We start from the raw sequence: 25,088 nt of genomic DNA on the forward strand, positions 1-25,088 counted from the left end.
TCATTTTTACTTCTTCACTAACCAAGTATTCCACCATTCTTTATTATTTGTCTCACAGTAGTGCTAGAAGGGCTAACGGGGTAAGCCTCATTGTGCTAGGTACTCTGAAAACACACAGTAAGCCTTAAGAGTTTGCAGTTTAAATGGACAAGATGGGTAAAGGCTGGGAGAAACAAAAGATTGGTATTCCCATTTTGCAGATGGGGACCTGAGCCACGAAGAGATGAAGGGACTCACCCAAGGTCACCCAGGGAGGCTGTGGCAGAGTCAGGAATTGAGGTTAGCTCTTCTGAGGGTGTGGCGAACTCAGACAAAACTTTCCGAAGGCTTGGTTTTGAGGGGACACCATCTGCTGTGTTGCCACATCTCGTGATTTTATCATGAGCCTCATGATAGTTGGTGTTTTTCTTAACGCCCCAGTTCCTGGAGTCAGGAAGTTCTAGGAAAATCTCAGCTTTTGCTTTTTAAAAAAGAAAGTTTCTAGCCCTTATGGGGCATAAACGTTGAAAATGTCAACGCTCCAGTAAAAAACCCACACATTTATTGTTTTTAGACTCTTACAAGTTTTAGGACGATCTCATGATTTGGGGGGAGGGGGTGACATGAGTTTTGAATGATTAGGGTTGTCAGTAATGCATCTGGCTCATAGACAGCTACTTTCAAATCACACATTTCCTTTCCTATGTTATTAATAACATCTTAGATAACTGAAAATGAAAGAATCTCATTTACTTTATGCTGCTTGTTTACTTTGGGTTTATTATTTTCCTTTTTCTCAGCCAAGACAATGACACCAGATAGGTCAATTTCAGTTTTGTTTACAGTCAGTTTCACCTTGTCTTTACATATTGTTTGTCTTCCAACAGCACTCAGAATGTGCCTCCATAAATTAATGGAGATATCCCATCTCCTAGAACTAGAAGGGACCTTGAAAGGTCATTGAGTCCAGCCCCCTGCCTTCACTAGCAGGACCAAGTACTGATTTTGCCCCAGATCCCTAAGTGGCCCCCTCAAGGATTGAACTCACAACCCTGGGTTTTGCAGGCCAATGCTCAAACCACTGAGCTATCCCTCCCCCCCCCAAGGCAATGGCATATCCCACTAGCCAGTAGAGTATATTATTACCCATGCAACTATTTCTACCAGTCAGAGTTTGAAGGCTTAGTTTTACAAATGCTGTATTTTGGGGGCTTTCATTTGGTTTGATTCTCTGATTTTGGTGCTGTTGCATTATCTGGTATCATGCAACTCTGCTACACCAGGGTGCTCCTTTCAAGAAAGAATGTGTTGATCTTAGTATCGTTTCCCCCAAATCCCCACTGTAAGTAAATAAACAAACATGGTTCATTGTCTCCTCTGAAATTCCTTTAGGCTCTACGGTAACTGCCAATTATTCAAACCACATGTCTGCAAACTCCCAAACAACTGTAGACGTTACTTATTCACCTGGCCCAAAGAGGAAGCAGGTATGTAAATTCCATCTGTACCTCCTCCATTTAAATAGCCACTTATTAATGCCACTGATAATTTACCAAACTCATTTCCATGGGAGGGAGGCAGCCGCGCTTAAGTGTGCTCTGGGTCTTCAGATTTCACATTCAGCTCTCTCAACAGCTTCTGAGAAGGAGCAGGGCTCACTGTTTCTCTCACAAAGCAAAGAGCCCTTCGCACTGAGCAACAAAACCAACTACTCTGCAGTCATGCAGGCTCTCCAGGTTGCTGCCCTATGCCTTTTAATGGCTCTGGAGCCAGTGAATTGCCAGCAAGGTAAGTGTGATTTCATACTTTTCGGGGTTGAACTGGGGGAGTCTTGAAAGTTTCTGGTTAGGAGTGAAATAGCTGATCCATGAAGGGGTTACTCTTTACCTAAGGTTTCAGAGTAGCAGCCGTGTTAGTCTGTATCCACAAAAAGAACAGGAGTACTTGTGGCACCTTAGAGACTAACAAATTTATTAGAGCATTATGCTCTAATAAATTTGTTAGTCTCTTTACCTAAGCAGCAACTACAGGCACTTTCTTTTTAACCAGATGAAGGAGATAGGACTTCAATGCACTTTACGAGATGCTCTGTCTGTGTCACAAATGAATTGCCGAGAGTTTGAAAACAAAGCGTTTCATCTGAAGCTTTGTCTTCTCTGCAAAAAAAAAAAAAGGCATGTTCGCTGTCTTGCTGTGAAATCTAGTGGAGACAAGAAAGACACAGGTAGTTTTTTACCTTGTGGTAGCTCTCTGAGCACAACATTATACACCTCCAATCTGGGGTTTAACTTCATTGAGGTAAACTGCCTGTGCCTTATCTCCACTAGGATTTTTCATAGAGATAGCTCATTGGATATAAAGAGACGCTTTTTTTTTTTTTTTTTTTTTTTTTGTTTTTGTTCTTGGTTTTTTTTTTTTTTGTTACTCTAGGACAGTGGCTCTCAACCTTTCCAGACGACTGTACCCCTTTCAGGAAACTGATTTGTCTTGCGTACCCCCAAGTTTCACCTCACTTAAAAACGACTTGCTTACAAAATCAGACATAAAAATACAAAAGTGTCACAGCCACAATGTTACTGACAAATTGCCGACTTTCTCATTTTACCATATAATTATAAAATAAATCAACTGGAATATAAATATTGTACTTTCATTTCAGTGTATGGTATATAGAGCAGTATAAACAAGTCATTGTCTGTATGAAATTTTAGTTTGTACTGACTTCGCTAGTGCTTTTTATGTAGCCTGTTGTAAAACTAGGCAAATATCTAGATGAGTTGATGTACCCCCTGGAAGACCTCTGCATACCCCCCAGGGGTGTGTGTACCCCTGGTTGAGAACCATTGCTCATGCAGTGAGATCTCCCTAATTCTCATGTTGTTCAATTTTGATCATGCTTGCCAAAAAAATCTCCCCCAAATAGATGGCTTCACCCACTTTTCAGAAAAGACTTAATGGCAGACAGGCCTCCTGCTATTGTGACATCATTTGTTTTTATTAAGTACGACAGGGCATTTAATAGTATTATAAAGTGTTCTAATGAATAATTAAAGTTAATCTTTTATCTTTTCAGTGTTCTTGAACCCCTGCCCTGCACGCACACACACACACCACACTTTGCGTTGCTACATCCTTTATTGTTTCTAATGTATTTGTTTGCTTACTTGCTTATTCTCAGAATTTAACTGCCATGGACCTCCCAGTTATCCGACTGAATTAGGGTCCAATCCTGCACCACTAAGTCAAAGAGCGTGTTGATGATGTTTTAATGACATTTTAATGACGTTCTTCTGGACTTAGGGACCTGTACGACTTTTCAGCTATGGCCAACGCTCACAGCCACATTTTCAAAGCACCCCAGAAAGATGCACCCTTACACATTGGATGGATTCTGGGGAATGTGCCCATATGGCATTGATATGTGCAAAGCAGGTAACAGCATGTGCAAGGGCTATTTGCATTGGCAGCCCCCCTTCCCCCCCCCCAATTTGCAGGTGCAAATGTGTGTATGCGCATTTTTGTGGGCACGATGGTTGCATCCAGCTTAGAGCATTTGGCCCTGTAATCAGAAGGCTGACAAGAGAATCGGCATCAGAGGGCTAATGATTAAAATAATTAAAAATTGGAAGGACACAAAAGAAAATCCGTGGCCGTGTGGAGTTGTGCCAGGGTAACCGGGGTGTTTTGAAACTTCAGGAAACTTGGTCCTGCTCAGGGCCGGCTCTGGCTTTTTGGCTGCCCCAAGCAAAAAAAACACGGGGCGGCCAGAACGGCAAAGCAAAAAAACCCCTGCAGCGCGGCCGGAGCGCGGGTGCAGGGGGACCGGCTGGGGGGGGGGGGTTCCAACTCAGACCCGTCCAGGGGGACAGTGCTAAGGCACTCTGCCTGACAAACTGGGATTCGAATGGCCACTCATCAACCACCAATCACCCCTTCCCTCTTGTCTCCACTTGCTCTCCAGTCCCTGCCTTGTCCATGTGCTGCTGGTACCTTCATGGCCCTGCGCTGACTTTCGCGCCATCTCCTTTGATGCAAAGGATGCTGGGGCATGTAGGGAACTAAATGTGCCATTACACAAGTCAAAGCAGAAATATGGAAAACCTGAAGTGACAAGGAAAGGGGACATGGCACACTTGTGGGGAGAGGGGAGTAGTGTGTGAATTTGGATAGGGTAAGGGGCACATCTCATCCCAGTCAATGCTGGTCAGGCTCACCCTGTTTTTGTGGTGAGTTGAGTTTACATGCAATTTTGCTAACTTGTGTCTATCCGATACATATGTGATGGCTCCTATACCTGTCAATGTATGCTCTTGGGGGCTTGCAGGAGTCGATGTATTTTGGGCTATGTTCAAGGACTCACATGTGAGTTAGAGGATGTGTTCTTTGCTATTTCTGTTTCATTTGGTTGGCCTTTTTAAAAAATAAAACACTTGGAGATGGGTCCAGACAGGAGCCCCGAATCCAAGCTCTTATGAATGTTCTGTTCAGATAACCCTCCAGCACCTGGATTCAAAACCATAGAGGGCCCATTTTCCTGGTCAGGTTTGGATGCTGCTGAAATCTTGTGACAACAGCTCTTGGAGCAAGATCCGGGCCCAAGAGAGTGGAAACCTCTTGGGAAGAGATGAATTGATGAAATTTCAGTCTTTGGGGCTGAAATGTCATGAAAACAAGTTGCCAAATTTCAGCACGGCTGAATCTGAACCCAAATTTGCTAACACTGGCCTAAGCCTCATCTGGATCTGGATGTGAACATCACTTCTCTGTGTCACATCTAATACCACTCATACTGACCCACCAACCAGGAAAAAACCAACACATCAATAAAAGGAATCCAACAGAGATGACAGCTGAGGAGGAACCAGAGAAGGAAATGAAGCAGTCCAGGCTTCAGGATTATTCGGGATGATGACACATTCCTAGGACTAAACTCTGCCACAGCTAGACCTGCCCAACCCCATGGGTGGGACTGAGGGCAAGGAGTTAAGCCCTCTTGTTTACGACCTATAGGGAAATGCCAGCAACGGGGCCAAATCCTACTCTAGTTACATGCCTCTGTGAAAATCAATGAGGCTGCTCTTGTGTTCCTGGATCCTGCTTCAGCAAATCTTTGAACACATGAGTAATCCCATTGCATCAGTGGGACCAGTCTGCTGTTGAAAGTTAGGCAAGCGTTTACGTTTCTTTTGTGATTTTTGGCCATCAGTCTTTTAGCATACAGAACAGACTGTCCTCAGCTTACAGCCTTGTGCTAAGTTAGGGCTGGATGCTTTTGCCTCTTGTACTGCTGGGATTGTTCTGTTTGGTTGTTAAGTTTACAGTTCTGCCAGTCCTGGGCATTCAAAAATCCTAAATCAGATCCTCCCATAATCATGAGCTTGGCTAAAAAAAATCATGAGATTTTAAAAAGAATTATACATTTCAGGGTCTTTATATTTGCCTTCTATTTACTGAGCGTTTAGGGTTGCACTCGCTTCATAATTTTCTCCACAAACATGAGGTCTTAAAAACTTACTATTTTTTTTAAAACAAGAACAGAGAGTCTCCTATAATCACAGGATTCCAGGAGCTGGGGCTTAAAGAAAACACCAAATATGGCAAGACTCACGGTACAATCAAGAGAGTTGACAACACTGAGTCTAGTTCATAGCCAGTTGTAGATGACTCTGCTTTATATATACGGGCGTATGCAAGGCACGTTTACAGCTGCTAATAAAGAGACATTAGTTTTGTCATTATATGGGCCAGATGCTTGGCTGGAGTAAATTGTCAGAGTCCTACCGGAGTCCAAGGAGCTACATATATTTACACCAGCTGAGGATCTAGACCGTGAGGTCTTTGCTCACACTTCCTGGGCCAGATCTTGAGCTGGGGTATATATGTGTAGCTCCATCCCTGTGTTTTGTTTACAGCTCTTTCTTTGCAAGAGCTCCCCAGCACCACCGTGGGAACTGCGGAAAGATTCACCTCCCTGTTTTACAGCAAATCCGCAGGGACACAGGTGTTTCAACTCCAGAGGCATGCAGTGTCCTTTCCTGCTTCTCCCAGCCCTGCCACACACCCACATGCAAATCATGTGCGGTATTAAAAGCCTTAAGGAGCAAGGGGTGATTAATGCACTCAAGAGATCTTGTAACCCGGGAAACCTATTTGTGCTTGTGCAATATCGCTAATGACACTGTGTCCCTCCTGCTAAGGAGGGGATTTCACACCTGAACACATAAGCAGATGGCAAACCATGAATCACAGCAGCTGACACACAGGCTCATTTGCCCCATTTACAGGCGGAGCTGTGAAAGGGGGATCCAGATTGAAATCTGGAGCCAAACTTTCCCAGCGTTTGGGAGAGAGTTTCAGGGCTGGAGTTTTGAACTGATCTTCTGTCTCTTTTTATGGAAAGCCCTTTCAAACAGCCGGAAGGGCTGTTGGACAGGGCTTACTTATGCTCGAGATGTGCATTTATTTTTTTTTCTGTCAAGAAGATCAGCAAAGCAATAAATAGCTCCCAAGGGGGCTGCCTAGGTGAAGTTCAAATGCAGACTCAAGGAGCCACGTTTTTCAACCCAGCCTTTACAGTTGTGCCGGCAGTTTTGCCCAGGCAAATCCCTGCTTTTGCATGTGCACATTGCAGCTGTGGGTGCTGATCAGGTGATGAGATGTGTACGTAATCACAGGGCTTCAACAAGCAACCGTGGGTGATTTTTGCCTGCTCCCAAATTCTGGGCGCACACAGAGTGTGCTCCTAGAGTTAAAAAGAACAGGAGTACTTGTGGCACCTTGGAGACTAACACATTTATTTGGGCATAAGCTTTCATGGGCCACTCCTACAGTGTCTGTTTCCTCAGACTGAGGGGGCTGTCAGGGCCGGCTCTACTGTTTTTGCCGCCAAGCAGCGCACCGAATTGCCGCCGCGGACGGCGGGGGCAGTCCATGTGCCGTTAGGGCGGCACGCGCGTTTCCGTGGCGGCGGCAATTCAGCGGCAGCTTCTGTCTTCAGTCGGAAGACAGAAGCCGCCGAATTGCCGCTGTGGGCAGCTGAACATAGACGCTGCCGCCGAATTGCCGCGGCCGCAGAAATGCGCGTGCCGCCCTAATGGCACCCGGACTGCCCCTGCCGTCTGCGGCAGCAATTCGGCGCGCTGCTTGGGGCGGCAAAAACACACGGACGGCCACCCCTTGCAGATTGCCGCCCCAAGCACCTGCTTGGAATGCTGGTGCCTGAAGCCGGCCCTGGGGGCTGCATAGAGGATAAAAGGACAGATCTAACAGTGGTACTTGAAGTAGTAGTGGTCTGAGTTGAAGGTGCTGGGTTTAAACCCTGCTAGGGGCTCACGGTGCAAATTTAGAAGCTGTCTTAGAAGCCATATCCCCTAATAACTTGCAACAGAAGCCTCAGATGCTGTAGGAAACAGCAGCAACTGAATGCTCAGTAGTGACACTTGCTTGATTGTATCTGATTTCTGCTGTCTACGGCTCTGCATTTTCGCCCTTATCGCATGCTCGTGTTGGCACATTCCCTCCAGTGACGCTGGAGTGAATCCCATCTTGATCTGGAAGCACGTGCTACACCGCCTCATTTCTCGGAGAGGCTGTGGCTATCACAGCCTTCAGAATAAATGAGACGCACAGGAGGGAAAACTTATCTGCTGGCAAGAGAAATTGGCCCACTGGCTGGGCTTCTGGGCTGAAGCCCTCGGAAGCATTTCCACCAGGTTTTCAAAGTTGAAAAGACAAGACAGCTGTAGCAGGGTCTGAGGCCAGACGGACGACTTTGGTGGGACATCACGGGGGGGTGAAGGAGACTTTTGGTTTGGGGAGGGGCATTGGGCTCACAGGAAAGGCTTATGGGAGAACGAGCAGGGTGGGAACAGACAGCAGGCCTGGGAAGGATGAGCCTTGACTTCCACATACACTCCACCAGGCAGAGAAGTTCCTCTGAGCAGCAGCCCTCTCAAGTGATCAGAGCCTGTAAAGAACGGGGACAAAATGAAACCAGACCAAGAAAACACTGAGCTGGGTCCTGCACACCTGGCCGTTTCGGGGAGCAGGTACGCGAAAACCACAAAAAGAGCCGGGCCCTGAGCCGGGGAGGGAGGATGGTTAGGGATTTGGGAGATGTGGGTTCAATTCCCTTCCCTGCTGCAGAATCCCTGTGTCACTTAGTCTCTCCGTGCCTCAGTTTCCCTCCGCACAATGGGGATAACAGCACTGCCCTCCCCCACAGGGGCACTGTGAGGATAAGGACCCTGAAGACTGTGAAGTGCCCAGATATAATGGTTATGGGGGGTATGTAAATAGTTAAGAGATATCTAACCAACCCCCTGGATTCAAACACCACCCAGTGTAGGATTGGATGCTTTGCAGCTGGGGCCCTTGGCTGAGTGCTACCAAGGGCAGGCAAATGGTAGTTGTTTGATGGTAGTTGTGTGGCACGCCCCACATAGGGTGACCAGATGTCCCGATTTTATAGGGACAGTCCCGATTTTTGGGCCTTTTTCTTATATAGGCTCTTATTACTCCCCACCCCCGTCCTGATTTTTCACATTTGCTGTCTGGTCACCCTAGCCCCACAGTTTGATTTATTTGGCATCAGTTACACTCATTATATGCACTTGTTGGATGCCAGTAAATACCCATTGACACCTGACGTGTAACTTACCACCGCCAGGCACTTCACTCCTGAATTTGGCCCATTGCCTATATGCTAGGTAGGGTAGGATTTTACTGTTGTTCTAACCAGCTTCCCTTTCAATTTCCTGTTGAAAGACAAAGTCCTGATCATCTGGGATCTTGATTAGCCTGAGAGTCGTCTGTCCCCCCCCCAGCCCCCCAAGGGACGTTCCCAGCCTCCTCGCCCAAATACATGTCAACAGGAGTTATTAATGCGACTGCTGACCTCACTTTACGGTGTCCCTACCTAGGCGCTGATTATTGAACTGGACTAGAAAAGAAACAGAGAGACCATTGTCTGAGAGAGCCCTTTAGGGACCATTGTTGAAACGTAGGCTGTGCTGCTAATCTAAGGTAAACATTTTACCAGCCAGCCCAGTTCTAGAAAAACATTGTTAAAGTTCATCCGGGCCAGGACCCATCCGTCAGCATTCTTTGCGTCTTTCCCTTTTACATAAACTTCTTTCCTCCCGGGAGTGAAGCCATTTTTAGTTTGCTTCCCAATGCTTAAAAACAGTCACTTTCCTTCATAGAATCATAGGACTGGAAGGGACCTCGAGAGGTCATCTAGTCCAGTCCCCTGCACTCATGGCAGGACTAAGTATTATCTAGACCATCCCTGTCAGGTGTTTGTCTAACCTGCTCTTAAAAATCTCCAATAATGGAGATTCCACCACCTCCCTAGGCAATTTATTCCAGTGCTCAACCACCCTGACAGGAAGTTTTCCCTAATATCCAACCTAAACCGCCCTTGCTCGAATTTAAACCCATTGCTTCTTGTCCTATCCTCAGAGGTTAAGGAGAACAATTCTTCTCCCTCCTCCTTGTAACAACCTTTTATGTACTTGAAGACTGTTATCATGTCCCCTCTCAGTCTTCTCTTCTCCAGACTATAAACAAACCCAATTTTTTCAATCTTCCCTCCTAGGTCCTGTTTTCTAGACTTTTAATCATGTTTGTTGCTCTTCTCTGGACTTTCTCCAATTTGTCCCCATCTTTCCTGAAATGTGGCACCCAGAACTGGACACAATACTTCAGCTGAGGCCTAATCAGAGCGGAGTAGAGCGGAAGAATGACTTCTCGTGTCTTGCTTACAACACTCCTGCTAATACATCCCAGAATGATTGCTTTTTTTTTTGCAGCAGTGTTACACTGTTGAGTCGTATTTAGCGCAATCCATTCTCATTCCAGTCCAAGGGAATCTTTCCACTGATGTCGCAGGGTGCTAATTCAGCCCCGACGGATGCAAGGAGGTCCCGAGCTGGGCTCCATTGGAATCAGTGGGAGTTTTGCCATTGGCTTCAGGGGGACCATGAGTGGGCCCCGGGGGTCTAATCTTTTCAGACTGTCCCAGCCAAACTCCATTGGGGGATTGCCCTCTGCCTTCTTACATTCCTCCTGGAGTCCCATCTAGACACTGCCTTCTTCATCATCTCCTGCCCTCAGGCTGTTCTTACTACCTAACTCCCCATTGATTTCAATAGGATTTAGGCACCGGAATACTTGGAGCATCTAGGCTTAAGTGACACACACAGGGAGTCTGTTGCAGAGCTAGGAACTAAAGCCTGATCTCCTGAGTCCCCAGACTTAACCCCAAGTTCATCCTTGCTATTAACATGGAAGCCTTTAATGCTCCCTTCCCCTGCTCCCCACCCCAGAGTAGCGCTACGGCTTAGCAGACTCGGGAAAACTCTGTGCGGCTTGGCAAAGGAGCGGGGAGAATTAGAACCACATCCGCTTTTGTTCTGACTTATCGAGTTGTCGTCTTTGTTGTTTCCCTGCATTCTCCTGAATGCATCGCCCCAGCTTGCAACTGGTTCCCTCTGCTGCCGACTGGCCCCTCTCCAGCCCCGTCCCTCCCCCAAAACTTGGAAGGTGATCACACTCCAAATGAGCAGCCGCCAACTAGCGGAGTGTCACGCCGAACATGCTGGCACCTCCTTCGCCAGGTTTGTTATGCTAATGGACCCACCATAATCCGCTTTGCAACATCATAATCATTAGTGATGGATTACGGAGTCAGGAAAACATGGCACTCCTCAGCGTGAGCGGGCGGTTGGAGGCTTTCGTTTCGGGAAAGAGGGGCTGAGTGGAGCAGCGTGGGCTTGCGAAAATAAAGGTGCAGGTACAGAGCAGGTTTAGTCACAGCCTTGTTTAGTGGGCAATGTGGAGTCACATTTTCCCCAAGGGCAGCTCAGCAAGCGATTGGCCATCAAGGAGCACCTCAGTGCATAGGAATGGTACACAGACCGCACCATCCTATTGGGGCGAGGTGCATCCTTGGGAAAATATGGAGGGTACAGTCCCTGCATTCCCCCAAATCCAGGGACTTGGATTGTCCCTAGTCCCTGCACAGGGTGGTCTCTGCACCACCTTCCCTGCACATCCACACAACAGCCAGAGAGACCATCCTGCCGACTACACATTGATTCTGAAAAAGCCCCGTAGATATAGTGTATTGAGGACTGTGTTGGACTTGCAAGTTATCACCTTAAGGGGGAAAGGGGTTCTGCTCATGTTTATAAGAACATAAAAATGGCCCTACTGGGTCAGACCCAGGGTCCATCTAGCCCAGTATCCTGTCTTCTGACAGTGGCCAGTGCCAGGTGCCCCAGAGGGAATGAACAGAACAGGTAATCAGCAAGTTATCCATCCCCTGGCGCTCACTCCCAGCTTCTGGCAAGCAGAGGCTAGGGACACCACTGCCTGTTCGCAAGCTAGAGGGCCCTGTAGGGAAGTGTGTTCTCCGAGCCAGTCTGGAAAAAGCCATCTTAAAGCAAAGTAGGGTGACCTGTACCTGGCTGCCTTAGGAAGCAGCCTGTTTTTTCTCTCTCTGGTTTTGGGTTCTTGTGTGTTATCTTGAGTTCTGAGAAATAAGGTCATGTTACGTTGCAACCTTTCAGCAAGAGTAGTTATGTTTTTGTCTAATAGCTCTGTGGGATTGCTCTGACCCTAATAGCAGAGAGGTGGAACGGTCCAGTAGTTAAGGTGCTACTCTGGAGACATGGGTTCGGTACCTTGCTCTGTATACCTCTGGTACTGGCTTCCTTTGTGGCCTTGGGCAAGTCACTTAGACTCTCTATGGTTCTTTTCTCCATCTGTAAAATGGAGATCATTGTAGCTACATCAGGTAAGCCATCTATCAAAGGGACTTAGATGGTTCCCATTATGACAGCTTCTGACCACCTCAAACTCTTCAACGTGTTTATTCACACAGCACCACTATGAGGCAGGGCTGTGATGTTATCCCCATTTTACAGATGAGGAACTCAGGCACAGAACAAAAAGGGGCTGATTTTTAAAGGCATTTAGGCACCTTTAAAAACCCAACTGTAAGGGACTTTCCCAAGGTTGCATAGGAAGCCAGCAGCAGAACAAGGGCGTAAACACACGTCTGACAAGTCTTAGGTTAGCACCTCGTCACTGGGCCACCCTTCCTCTCAAGGTGGGTGAGGGTGCTGCTCAAGTACTCTGGTGGTGGGGTTGGGGGAGCACAGTATGTGAAGTAGAAACAGAATAGACAATGTGACCTGCAGTGTATCTTGAATCTGCAGTAATGGCACAATATGAAGGAAACAAGATGTGGTGTACACTGATGCCTAACTGAAAGGAGATGTTGTTATGTTTTTAGTGTGTGCTGCATCCTGAACCACTGAGGCAGGGAGCAGCTGTGAGGCAGCTGCCAATTTGTTTTTCCCATCAGATGCAGAATGTTACCGAGTTAGCCAACCTGTGCTCTCTCTGTCTCTCTCTGTTTCTCAGGGAGACTTTATATTCGGTTTTTTTCTTGTTTTCCTCTCTCTGAAACAAATGGCATTTTGAATGAGGACTATATTGCTACTATTATTTATTTGTACTGTGGTTATGTCTAAAGGCCCTAACCCGGGCACGGGACCTCTGCGCTAGGTGCTGTACAAATGTATAATGAAAAGACTGTCCTTTTCCCAAATACGTGGAGCTTATTTTAGTTGTACACGGGGAAATAGAACATTAGAAATGGGTCTGAGATGCAAAACTTAGATCCAGAGTTTTAACTACCCAACACTGGAGGGCATTTGGACTCAAGGCTTTGGTTTGGGTCCCTCTCCAGTGGAAACGAGGGAAGGGTTGGCCCCTGGGACAACTGTCGAGGACAAAGGAAGGGGCTTCTACTTTGGAACACTGTGGTCAGTGCCAAAGTCCATCCCACAGTGCAACGCTAAAGACCGTCCTGTCCCCATTAGTCTGCATGAGACATGGGATGGTATTGATGTGGTGGGGGATGGATGGGCTGTGGGGGTGTGTGTGGATTTTTAATCTGGTTTCTTTGCCGGTTGGGATCTGCAAGGCTCAGACCACCGACCAACCAGCCCCTCCGTATCCTTACTAAAGTAGGATGGCCTTGAGGTCAAGACCCAGCTTATGACTCAAGAGCTCTGGGTTCATTTCCCCAGCTCTACCCCACGCTGTCAATCACAATTGCTGACTCAGTCCTGCAAGGTACTTAAACTTGTGCTTACAGGGACTTCAGTGGGCTTTCTTAGGTGCTTAAATTCCAGCATGGGTTTAGTGCGTGGCTGGCTTGGGACCAGAAAGATCAGCAGGATGGAGCCCTGAGAGTCTGTATTAATGGAGGCAGTTTAAGAACCTAAACAGAACAGGTGAAGCGAAAAATATCTCTAACGTCTGTCTCCCCCCTTTCTCCGCAGCCCGGGGAAATCTCCAGCCATGGATGCAGGGGCTTATTGCAGTGGCCGTCTTCCTAGCCCTGGTGGCAATCGCTTTTGCAGTCAATAAGTATTGGTGTCAAGAAAAAGAGTAAGTGTGGGTTTTCCTCGTTCCATTTGACTGGGGCTTCACTGTCGCTAGAGCAGCTCCAAACGCAGGGCGTTTTGAGTTTTATCCGCGTGGGGCACAATGTGATCCCTGCACAAAAAACAGGGAATCTTTCCTGATCCTCTTAATAGTATCAGTTTACAGGGACCGTGGGCAACACTGCACAAGGCGATGGTCATACCGTGTCACTCCATAGCCTTGTGGTGGCAGTTTCACTTCCTGTCCCGTCCAGAATCCAGAAATGCCCCTTAAAATCCCAAAGCCTTGTTACCGAGACGTTAAAGCTCCAAACTCAGGAAGCGAAAGAGCTGAAGTGCCAGACCCTGAGCTGATTGAAATGTTCATCGCTCCCGTCCCTTCAGTCGGGTGGCATTTAGAACAGACGCTGCTGCCTTGGCCCAGCTGTTCTTGGTATCAGGGAAGGTCCGCTGAAATGACGCATGTTTCACCACTTACATGGTGCCACCAAGGGATACAGGGCAGTTAAAAGGACGACTGACTAACCAGATGTCTCAGAGGGCCATGTTTGATTGACTTAAAACAGTGGTACCAAAAATTATAGCTGCTGAAAATCTGGCCCATGGACATCAGTGATGTTATGATCATTGACATACTTTGGGGATCTGGCCAGAAAGGAAGGATGGTCAGTAAGACTTGAGAGGTCTGGGTTGAAGTCTCTGCTCTGCTACAGACTTCCTGTGTGGCCTTGGGCAAGTCAGTTAGGCCCAGATCCTCAACGTATTTACACGCCTAACTCCCATTGATTTCAGTGGGAGTTAAATACCCAACTACCTTTGAGATCTGGGCCTCAGGGCTTGTCTCCCTGGCAGGGCCAGCTTCAGGGTTTTGGCTGCCCCAAGCAGCCAAAAAAAAAAAAAAAAGCCGCCATCGCGATCTGCGGCGGCAATTCGGCGGAATGTCCTTCGCTCCGAGCGGGAGTGAGGGACTGTCTGCCGAATTGCCGCCGAATAGCTGGACCTGCCGCCCCTCTCCGGAGTAGCCGCCCCAAGCACCTTCTAGCTGGCCATGAACCCATCACTGCAGTAGGGAGACTTGCCCTTCCCTACCTCCCAGGGGTGTTGTGAGGATGAAGACATTAAAGACCGGTAGTTGCTCAGATAATACGTTGGTGGAGGCCATATATGTACTTCTGATGGATGGTTTAATATATTAAGATTTAACGTGTTAAACACAGACCCCAGATAGACAGGTTGTGCAATGCTGCTGAGGTCACCACCCTCGAGGTGGGTTAACTTGCTTGGCCTCATGTCAAACCCAAGGTTTCCAGGGTTGAAAGTTTGACTCAAGCCAGGACCGTCCTGGGCTCGTGACGCTGGGGGGAGGGGAGAAATGAAGTAGAGAGAAAAATTCCAATGAAAACCTATGGTGAAATGGGGAGCAGAGAGAGCGAGCGGGGTGAGTGAAAGCTAAACAGAGAGGGGTAGAAAAGGGGCAGAGAAGAAGAAGGAGAAAAGTTGAATGAAGAGATAAATACAGTAGATAATGTGGGCCTGGTTCTCAGTTACTTCGTTTCTGTATTTGGGGCAGAGTTGAAAGATACCTGGGAGGTTTCGCCATGCTCTGAAACATGGGGCCTGGGTCACTTGCTGGGTGAATTAGAATACATGGTGGAGTCTCTGTAACTTGTGGCCTTTAAATCATGAGTTGAGGAGTTCACTAACTTAGCCGGAGGGTAGGGGTCTATTACAGGAGTGGGTGGGTGTGGTTTCGTGGCCTGTGACGTGCAGGAGGTCAGACTAGATGATCACGATGGTCCCTTTTGACCTTGAAGTCTGAGTCTATGAAAGAGGGGATTAAGGTCTCTGGCTTTAAACCACCGTTGGGATCCTGCAGGGGTCTGTCCAGCTCCAGTGTAAGCTAGAGCTGCCTCAGGGCTGCTCTAACTTCGACTCTGCTTTCCTGTGCCCCCATGGGCCCTGAGAGGCAGAAAATAGCTGTTGCACAGTGTGACCTGGCCACATCCCTGATCCACTCCCTACCCCGCAGGGGCATTTTCAAGGGGCCATTTCTGGCACTTTACATCCCCTTTACACTGCCAGAGTGGCATAAACGGGTCTTAGGATAGCCAAGGATTAGGTCCCATACCCACCTAGCTTCTGGGCATGCTCTCCTTTCCTTAACACAGAACAGGGGCTACCCTTGAGCTAAGGTGTCTAGTAAGCTCTGGTCTACACTGGGAGTGGGGTGGAGGGAATTGATCTAAGTTACGCCACTTCAGCTATGTGAATAACGTAGCTGAAGTTGACGTACTTAGATCGACTTACTGTGGTGTCTTCACCGCGGTGAGTCGACTGCTGCCGCTCCCCCGTCAACTCCGCCTGCGCCTCTCGCCGAGCTGGATACAGGAGTCGACGGGAGAGCACTCGGGGATCGATTTATCATGTCTAGACTAGACACGATAAATCGATCCCTCCTGGCTCGATCGCTGCCCACTGATCCGGCCGGTAGTGTAGACATACCCTAAGAGTCAGGAAAGTGGCCCAGCTGCACAGCTGTTTGGTGGTGGAGCCAGCACTGCTCATGTCACATCTGACCCCCTCTTCCTCGGAGCGTGGTGGTATCTCTGGCTCAAACATTGCTCCTCGTTGTCCTGTCTAGTGCTAGAATCCGGCTGGGAGGAAGGTTGGGAAGGCTAGAAGCCCATTTTATTTTACTTTGGCCTCTCATCAGAAAAGACGCTGTTGAAGCTTAGCAACCTGGCAGCATTCCAGCCCCGGTTCTGTCACTGTGGCAGCAGTTATCAGCTTAATCCCTGCCTGTTTCTGCCTTGACATTTCTTTGCAAGCCCCAGACATCACCCGCCAGCGAGCACTGAAGGGAATCGGAGACATGCACGTATAACGGACCGGAACCAGCACAGTAGATCCAAACCTCCCTGAGCCTTGGGGGAGGACACAGTGCTGAATCTGGCTCCAGGTCTGAACGTCTTTGGCTCAAGTCTACCTGTATGATAAGCTGACCAAGAACAGCCCGTCCAATTGCCACCATCAGCTTGGGACACTGACACACACACACAAACACACCTTCTCAGATGCAGACTCCAAGACACCATCAGCTTGGGACACACACACACACACACACACACACACACACACACACACACACACACACACACACACACACACACACCTTCTCAGACGCAGACTCCAAGATACCATCAGCTTGGGACATGGACACAAACACACCTTCTCAGATGTAGATTCCAAGACACCATCAGCTTGGGACACACACACACACACCTTCTCAGACGCAGACTCCAAGACACTATCAGCTTGGGACATGGACGGACACACACACACACACACACACACCTTCTCAGACACAGACTCCAAGACACCAGCTGAGGCAGAGTCTCTTCTACTGTTGAAATAAAAATACATTGCAAAGTATTTTGCAACAGCCCATTCAGAGACCGACTGGAAAAACCAGTTAGCAGCAGAAAACAATTCAAAGGTCTGACAAATTAGTCTCACCCAATGCTGCAAACCTGGCACTGATGTCACTGTGCAGCAGGGAGGGCCAACTGCAGGGATATCGGATTTGCTACCTAGGCAGAAGGAGCAGTTAAAGAATGACTGACTCACCAGAAATCCCACAGGACAAAATCCTGCAACCCTTAGTGATTATATTCAGGCAAAGTCCCTGAGTAGGGACTTCTTGAGCTGTAGTTATTAACATTCTGGCTGCAGAAAATAGACAAAGCGCGTGAACAATTCAGTAAGCGTATAACCTACTGGTAAGTGTATGTTACAGATCCTCCTCTGTACCCAGTCCGCAGAGGCGATGAGTCTGTTACCACCCTAGTAAGGTCGAGCTGTAGGAGCACGTGCTTATTAGCTCTGGAGGTCGCTGGATCAATCGCTGGTCTATCAGCCATGGTGTCATAGACGTGTAGGGCTGGAAGGGACCTCGAGAAGTTAGCAAGTCCAGCCCCCTGCGCTCTGGCAGGACCCAGTAAATCCAGACCATCTGTGACAGGTGTTTGGCCAATATCTTTTTAAAAACTTCCAATGATGGGGACTCCACAACCTCCCTTGGAAGCCTGTTCCCAAGCTTAACTACCCTTAGAGTTAGAGAGTTTCCCCCAAGATCTAACCTAAATCTCCCTTGCTGCTGATTAAGCCCATTACTTCTTGCCCTGCCTTCAGTGGACATGGAGAACAATTGATCACCGTCCTTTTTATAACAGCCTGTAACATATTGCATGACTGTTATCAGGTCCCCCATTCCCCCAAATCTTTTCTCAAAACTAAACAGGCCCAGTTTTTTTAACCTTTCCGCATAGGTCAGGTTATTTAAACCTTTGATCATTTCTGTTGCTCTCCTCTGGACTCGATCCAGTTTGTGCACATGTTTTCTAAAGCGTGGTGCCAAGAATTGGACACAATACTCCAGCTGGGGCCTCACCAGTGCTGAGTAGAGCAGGACAATGACCTCCTGTGTCTTATGTACGACACTCCTGTTAACACATCCCAGAATCATATTCGCCTTTTTTGCAGCTGCATCCCATTGTCGGATCACGTTGAATTTATGACCCACTGTAACCCCCAGATCCTTTTCAGCAGCACTGCCACCTAGCCAGTTATTCCCCATTTTGTAGTTGTGCACTTGATTTTTCCTTCCTGGGTGAAGTTCTTTGCACTTGTCTTTACTGAATTTCAACTTGTTGAATTCAGACCGATTCTCCAATTTTTCAAGGTCATTTTGAATTTTAAACCTGTCCTCCAAAGTGCTTCCAACCCCTCCCAGCTTGGCATCATCTGCACATTTTAGAAGCATTCTCTCCACTCCATTATCCACGTCATTAATGAAAATATTGATTAGTATTGGACCCCCACAGGCCGACTAGATCCGCCCTCCCAATTTGACAGCAAACCATTGATAACTACTCTCTGAGTACGGCCTTTCAACCAGTTGTGCACCCACCTTCTAGTAATTTCATCTAGATCACATTTCCCTAGTTTGCTTATGAGAATGTCTTGCCGAACTGTGTCAAAAGCCATGCTAAAATCAAGGTATATCACATCTATTGCTCCCCCCCGTCCATTAGGTCAGTAACCCTATCTAAGAAGGAAATTCAGTTGGTTTGGCATGATTTGTTCTTGACAAATCCGTGTTGACTATTCCTTATAACCCTGTTATCCTCCAGGTGCTTACAAACCAGGTATTGAAATGAGGCTGATTGGTCTTTAATTCCCCAGGTCCTCCTTGTTCTCTTTTGTAAAGATAGGCCATGAAACTACCTCCTGAGCCCTCTCTTCTCTCTCGTCCCAACTGTCCCACCTCCACCTCTGCAGCAAGTAGCCTGGTGCCTTCAAGGGTAAGATCACTTGTCCCATAATGCTCGCTGGTGGCAGCTGCTGCAGCACTTCCTGGAGGATCAATGACCAGCCAGTGGTCAGTCCTCTGATCTGCAAAGGAGAGCTGAATGTGTAAGTTCCCAGGAACTGAGCTGGATACAGCATGGGTGAATGGCAGTGGGACTGGGGCGTGAGGCGAGGGGCTGGTGAAGAACCATCTAACCCTAGGAAGGATTTGAGGGTCACGCAGGGTGACTAGAGTCAGGGGCGGCAGAAGCTTCCTAAAAGTGGGGGGGGCCACTGGTGCCCAAACTGTGTCCCCATCCCAAGCACTGCCCCTTCCCCCTGAAGCCCCGCCCCCATGCTGCCCCTTCCCCCAAGATCCCGCCCCTGCTCGTTCTTCTCTGCCTTCCTCCTCCCATCGCTTGCCTTTATGGCCGGTAAAAAGTGGGAGGGCCATAGCCCTCTCGCCTCCCCTGTTCCATGCCCCTGCCTCAAGTAGCTGCTGTGGAATAGTTTTGAAGCCGGAAGAAAGAATTCTCTACTTACCTCTGTCGAGATCCCCAGCAGCCATCTGGGATCATGACTCCCACATCAAACCACTTTATTCTCCAGCATCTTTGCAATTCTGGGTTGCAGCTGGCAGAGGAAGAAGTGAAATGTCATGAGAGAGGCAATCCTGGTGTTATTGTCCCAGCCTGACGAGAAATACAAAGTACTAAACAACTTGTGAGAAAACCTCTCATCCTGAAATCTTCACCCTGGTTTAGCTGACCGGTTCCTGGCTGTATCACAGACTCTCTCTGTGCTTTGGGGCAAATTACACAGGCCAAGGTCACGAGTTAGATGCTGAAGTACCTTTGAGGATCTGGGCCTTAGTGATGCTCGGTGCCTCAGTTTCCCCCTCTGGAAAAGAAGGATGAGGTCCCAGGGGTGCTGAGAAGTTACTGTTTGTGAAGTGCTTTCAGGGTTGGGAATAGAGCCCAGGGGTGGCGTCTCAGCTGGTGTATCTGATCAGAGCTCCGCTGACTTCAGGGGGCTATCGGTTCACACCAGCTGATGTTCCTGACTCCCAATCCAGAACACTGTCCCCTGGGCCATGTTGCCTGATGGTGGCAAGGAGGGCTAATACCTTAGCATAGCACTCAGGAGATATGGCTTCTAGTCCTCACCTTGCCTCTTTCTCTGCCACAGTTGTCCCCTTGTCTATGACAGAGAGAAGGATCCTGACCTCCTTTGTAAAGTGCTTTGAGATCTGTGGGTGAAAGGCCCTCTGCAACTGATGATTATTATTAGAAGCTTGGACAAGCAGTCATAGTCTGGTGTGTGTATATTAAGCCAACCGCCTCTCAGGTCCTTTTGAGGTTCACTCGTTTGCTTGTTAGGGGAGCACGAAAGGAACCCCAAATGTTCAAAAATCACAAGTCTGGCTCCTCAAAAATCATGAAATTGGCTTAATCAGGAAGTGATGTAAAAATAATAGATTTGGTGTTCTTTCTATTTGCCTTCTGCTTTTTAGACTCATAGACTTTAAGGTCAGAAGGGACCATTATGATTTTCTAGTCTGACCTCCTGCACAACGCAGGCCACAGAATCTCATCCACCCACTCCTGTAACAAACCCCTGACCTATGTCTGAGCTATTGAAGTCCTCAAATCGTGGTTTAAAGACTTCAAGGTGCAGAGAATCCACCAGCAAGTGACCCGTGCCCCACGCTGCAGACCTTTAGGGTGCACTTGGGTCATATTTGTAAGCTTTTTCCACAGCCAAGAGGGCTAGAAAAGTACTTTTTTCCCCAAGAACAAAGGCTGAAGTCATCGCATCTCCACTTGACTCCAGGAACTGGGGCTTTAAGGAAGCCAATAATTATCATGTGACTCATGAAAAAATCATGAGAGTTGGCAATACTGTGAAAATCAAAAAACAACTTGGTGGGACAAAGAACTTCACTGATCACCTTATGAATAGAGTTCACGCACAGATTGTTAAGGCCAGAAGGCACATTATGACAGTCCAGTGTGAGAGTTCTCCAACAACTTATGATCCCCTTGTGTTTAACGATCGGTCCCACCTTGTGTTTAGCTTGGATGCTCTGGTTACCTTCTCCAGACCTGAGGAAGAGCTCTGTGAAGCTCGAAAGCATGTTCCAATCACAGATATTGCCCCACCCACCTTTCCTCTCTCTCAACGGCTTGCTCGGCAATATGAAAACTTCGGGTTATTGTTCAAATGATACCTGAGCTTTACAGAGTGTGAAATCGTTTGAGCTGAAAGTCTGTTGCTCACTTGTGTGTCAGCCAAAGAGGCACAAATACAATGCAGCCAACGGTCCTGCCATGGTTCTATCTAAATTCTTTCAAATGTGCTTCTTTTGTTAGGGAAAATATGGAGTCGGTGGTCACCATAGGAGACACGAAGGAAGAGGCTGTCATATCCAACGGGACCGAGGGGAGGTATTCAATCACAGCAGCTGATTTCAGGTGAGCCAGGCATTCAAGAGCTTTCAAGTTCATCCGAAGAGGATCCCATTCTGTGCTAGGCCAGGACGGGGGCAGAAATGGTTTGACATCACCGTTAGGCCATTCAGCATCGGGGCTCTGGTGACCAAAATAGTCTCCAGTGTAAATTAAAGCAGCTCCTCCTCTCATGCCCAGACCTGCCCCTAGTCCTGCCCTCTGCCCCCAGGACACCTCTGAGGCTGAGTCTTGGGGGGGAGGGGACAGGGCAGGGCTGCTTATGGTGGCTCTGTGCAGGCCAGTTGAGATAAAATTTAGGGCCCTGGTACCACCCCTATTACAGCCCAGTTACAAACGATTTGGGGGGGCCTGAGCTCAGGGCCACAGTACAATTGTCCCTCCTTTTCCCCTCTGCTCTTGTCAGTCTTGGATCTACCCTACGCTTGCACTGGAAGAATTTTTCCTCTGGTCATTTTCCTCTCTACATGTGTGTAGGGGCCCAAATCTGCCCTCATAAAACAAGGGAGATTGCGAGGTGACAAACATTAAAAGCTCAGAACGAGTCTCCCCTTTGTCCTTAATAACAGTTTATGAAAACAAAGGAGGATTTTTAAAATCACACTGATTTGTTCACCCTTAATGCTGCCAGGTTCTTCAGCCCACTTGGATAAGGAAACCGGTCAGTTTCACTTTTGTTTCTGGCCAGTGTAGGCTTTCTAGGGCTGGCTGACATTAGCAAAGATAGGGCCTGATCCTGCAGTGCTTATGCACCTGCATAACTGTCCGCACTATGAGGAGTCCCAAGGAAGCATAAAATAAAGCAGGGGCATAAGTCTTTGCAGGATCAGGGCCTTCAGTACACTCATTTTGGCAATTCCCACCACTAAAAAGGCATAACTGATGGCAGCAGCAGCGTAACATTAGTGCAGGCCGAGCTGAGGCATTTTCACTATGAATTTGCCCTGGTTAGTATGAAAGCCCTGATTCTGGGTTCCACCATCCAGAAGCTGCTACTTGAGCATTAGCTGTTAGCAGTACAGGCCCTATGACACATAGTTATGACCCTGAAAAAAATCACAGATTTTTTTATTTTTATTTTTAATGCACAGTAGTGTCCCAGGCAAATGTTTGAATTTCATGGGATGTGCATGGCTGCCGAGTCTCCCCTCTTCCTCTCCCCAAACTGCTGTGATTCTTCCAACAGCGAGGAGGCGGAAGCTGTCAGTCCTGTCCCAGATAGTGGGGTTAGGGGCAGGCTGGGGGGAGGGTGGTGCCTCACTATCAGACAGGATCCCAAGCTCCCATTGCTGCTTCCGGTCTGGTTGATGGGGGGGAGGGGGCTGGTGTTAACAATGCCTCTGCTCCTTGCCAGCTGGTGCTGCAGTGTCTCCCCTGGTCCTAAGGGTGCTTCTGCGGGGCTAGGCCAATGCTCCTAATCAGTGCCGCTTCCCTCTCCCTGGTGGCCGGACAGGAATGAGCAGCAGTGGCCAGAATCCCTGGCCATGAACGAGACACTGGCCACCAGGCCACCCCCCCCCCCGCCCCCTTCCTGTGATAGGACTTGCTGCCACCTCCCCACCCCCCTCTGGGAGGGGCCTCTATGAGCAGCCACTGGCTCCTGCTGCTGGAAAAATTGCAGCATGGACTCATTTCACAATTTCCATGAAAGCAAAAGTTACACACGGTCGAGCAGTTTTGACTCCATCCAGTAGAGGACAATGGTTCACATATGCACAAGCCAGTTCACTGCAACACAGCATGGGCCATTCTTCTAGCTCCATTCAAACTAAGGAATATTGACTTAAAAGCCTAACCCTAAATCCTTCCTTTACAGTCGTGGTAAATGTGCTGTACTGAAAACTCGGTTAAAATTGTAGGCTGTCACTTTAAATTTCAGGGGGGTTTCTTGTGGGTTAGGGGGCTGTATAGGGAAGCATGCATTCTGAGTCTAGCAGCAGTCAGTCTCCAGCCATCCAGCCTCAAGTAAGATGATGTGAGTTGTCCCTGTCTGTTTTAGGAGCAGCCTGTTTTCTCTCTCTCTGGTTTTGGGTTCTTGTGTGTTATCATTTGGAATTCTAAGCAATGAAGTCATGTTACATTGCAACCTTCCAGCAATTTATGTTTTTATTTACTTCTCTGCATGTATGCTGTGAACGTAACAGTAACTGATGGCTTTCCTGTAACATTTCAGGTCCAAAGAAACCCAGCACGCCTATGAAAATATCGTTGAGTATGAGGGGAAAGTCATCACTACTCCAATGTAAGAGCCGCCTTCGAGGATCGCCCATTTCATGCCATCCTTTTTCGCCCCTCTCCAATTCTAACTTGGCATCCCTGTGCTGTGGTCGGCTCTATAGCTGGGAGTCATCGCACCTGGATTCACCCATGCCCCAGAAGATGAAAATTGCTCCCAGCATCACCCAAACCTAGGCGGGGTGCAGGGAGTGGGAGAGGCCATCCTATCCAATGGCTCAGGACCTGAAACAATGCAGAGGGGGAATAAAGGTCTGGTTCAGATTTCTCTCCATCCCCCCCCTGCCAAATGAAGCAAGAGGGAAGCCGGAACCAGCCTGTTATTCCCAGAATCACAATCCGCTCCAGGCTAGGCTGTAAGATTGCAATGCTGCCCTGCGTGTACAGAAGCCCCTTTCTTCTCTTTGTCTAAAATAACGTCACCTCTGACATCTCTTCTTCTGCGTCCTGGCGTAATAGCATTTCTGTTAATCACTGTGCAGTGTAACAGCCTTTTTTATAGCCGAATCAGCTCAAATATTCTACACACATTCCCTCAAGAGCTAGTTATTTATTGATCGCCAAAGCTGGGCATCCGTTTGGGGGTGAGGTATCACCTTTTCCTTTTTATGTCTCTTTATGAACAAAGAAGCCAATTGGGTTGAATTTGCCCAATCCGAAATCTCCTCCTGTGAACATATTTTCCTGGTACAATAAAGAGAATTATTCTTTAATGTCATGGTGGCACCCAATGAGTTGCAAGGCACAAAGCGTCTTCATAGATACCCAAAAGAATTTTGTGAACAGGAAAGAACCTCATGTGGTGTGAAAAATGACGACATTCCCAGCAACATGCAGAAGGCAGGGCCAGCCCGGGATTGCCACAGGAAGGCTAGGATCAGATCTTCCATCCTGGTGTCTCTCACACATTCCTGGCTAGCCTACAGGCCCAGCCCAGCCTCAGCAGGAGTTCTGAGTGAGCAAGGAATATAGGATTGCGATCTATCTAAGGCAGAGCATTTATGGAAGAGAGAGAGCAGGATGGTTTCTGTGGCTAAGGTGCTGAATCGAGACACAGGAAATCAAGGTGCAATTCCTGGCTCTGCCCCAGAATCCTTGTGGAACCTTGGTCAAGTCACTAGGCCCAGATCCTCAAAGGTCTTCCAGTGGGAGTTAGGCACCTAAATCATAAACCCATAGGACTGGATGGGATCTCGAGAGGTCATCTAGTCCAGTCCACTGCACTCATGGCAGGAGTAAGTATTACCTAGACCATCCCTGACAGGTGTTTGTCTAACCTGCTCTTAAAAATCTCCAATGATGGAGAGTCCACAACCTCCCTAGGCAATTTATTCCAGTGCTTAACTCCTCTGACAGGAAGTTTTTCCTAATGTCCAACCTAAACCGCCCTTGCTGCAATTGAAGCCCATTGCTTCTTGTTTCCTATCCTCAGAGGTTAAGGAGGACATTTTTTCTCCCTCCTCCTTGTAACAACCTTTTATGTACTTGAAAACGGTTATCATATCCCTCTTCCGGCTTGCAACCCCTCAACATACCTTTGAGGATCTGGGCCTCCGTTCCCCATCTATAAAATAGGGATAACACTCAATTCTTT

At 48.0% G+C, this 25,088-nt stretch overlaps 1 protein-coding gene across 1 annotated transcript; it reads left to right on the top strand.

Moving 5' to 3' along the window:
* The first annotated feature begins 1,700 nt into the window (after positions 1–1,700).
* On the top strand, positions 1,701–23,619 carry PDZK1IP1 (PDZK1 interacting protein 1). The gene is made up of 4 exons (XM_024194305.1): positions 1,701–1,767; positions 13,338–13,446; positions 21,164–21,265; positions 23,433–23,619. The coding sequence occupies exons 1-4, from the start codon at positions 1,701–1,703 to the stop codon at positions 23,503–23,505; spliced, it is 351 nt and encodes a 116-aa protein (XP_024050073.1). The 3' UTR covers positions 23,506–23,619.
* The last annotated feature ends 1,469 nt before the right edge of the window (positions 23,620–25,088 follow it).

The sequence above is a fragment of the Terrapene carolina genome, unplaced genomic scaffold, assembly GCF_002925995.2.
Source record: "Terrapene carolina triunguis isolate 2854851 unplaced genomic scaffold, T_m_triunguis-2.0 Scaffold110, whole genome shotgun sequence".
Classification (NCBI taxonomy): Eukaryota; Metazoa; Chordata; order Testudines; family Emydidae; genus Terrapene; species Terrapene triunguis.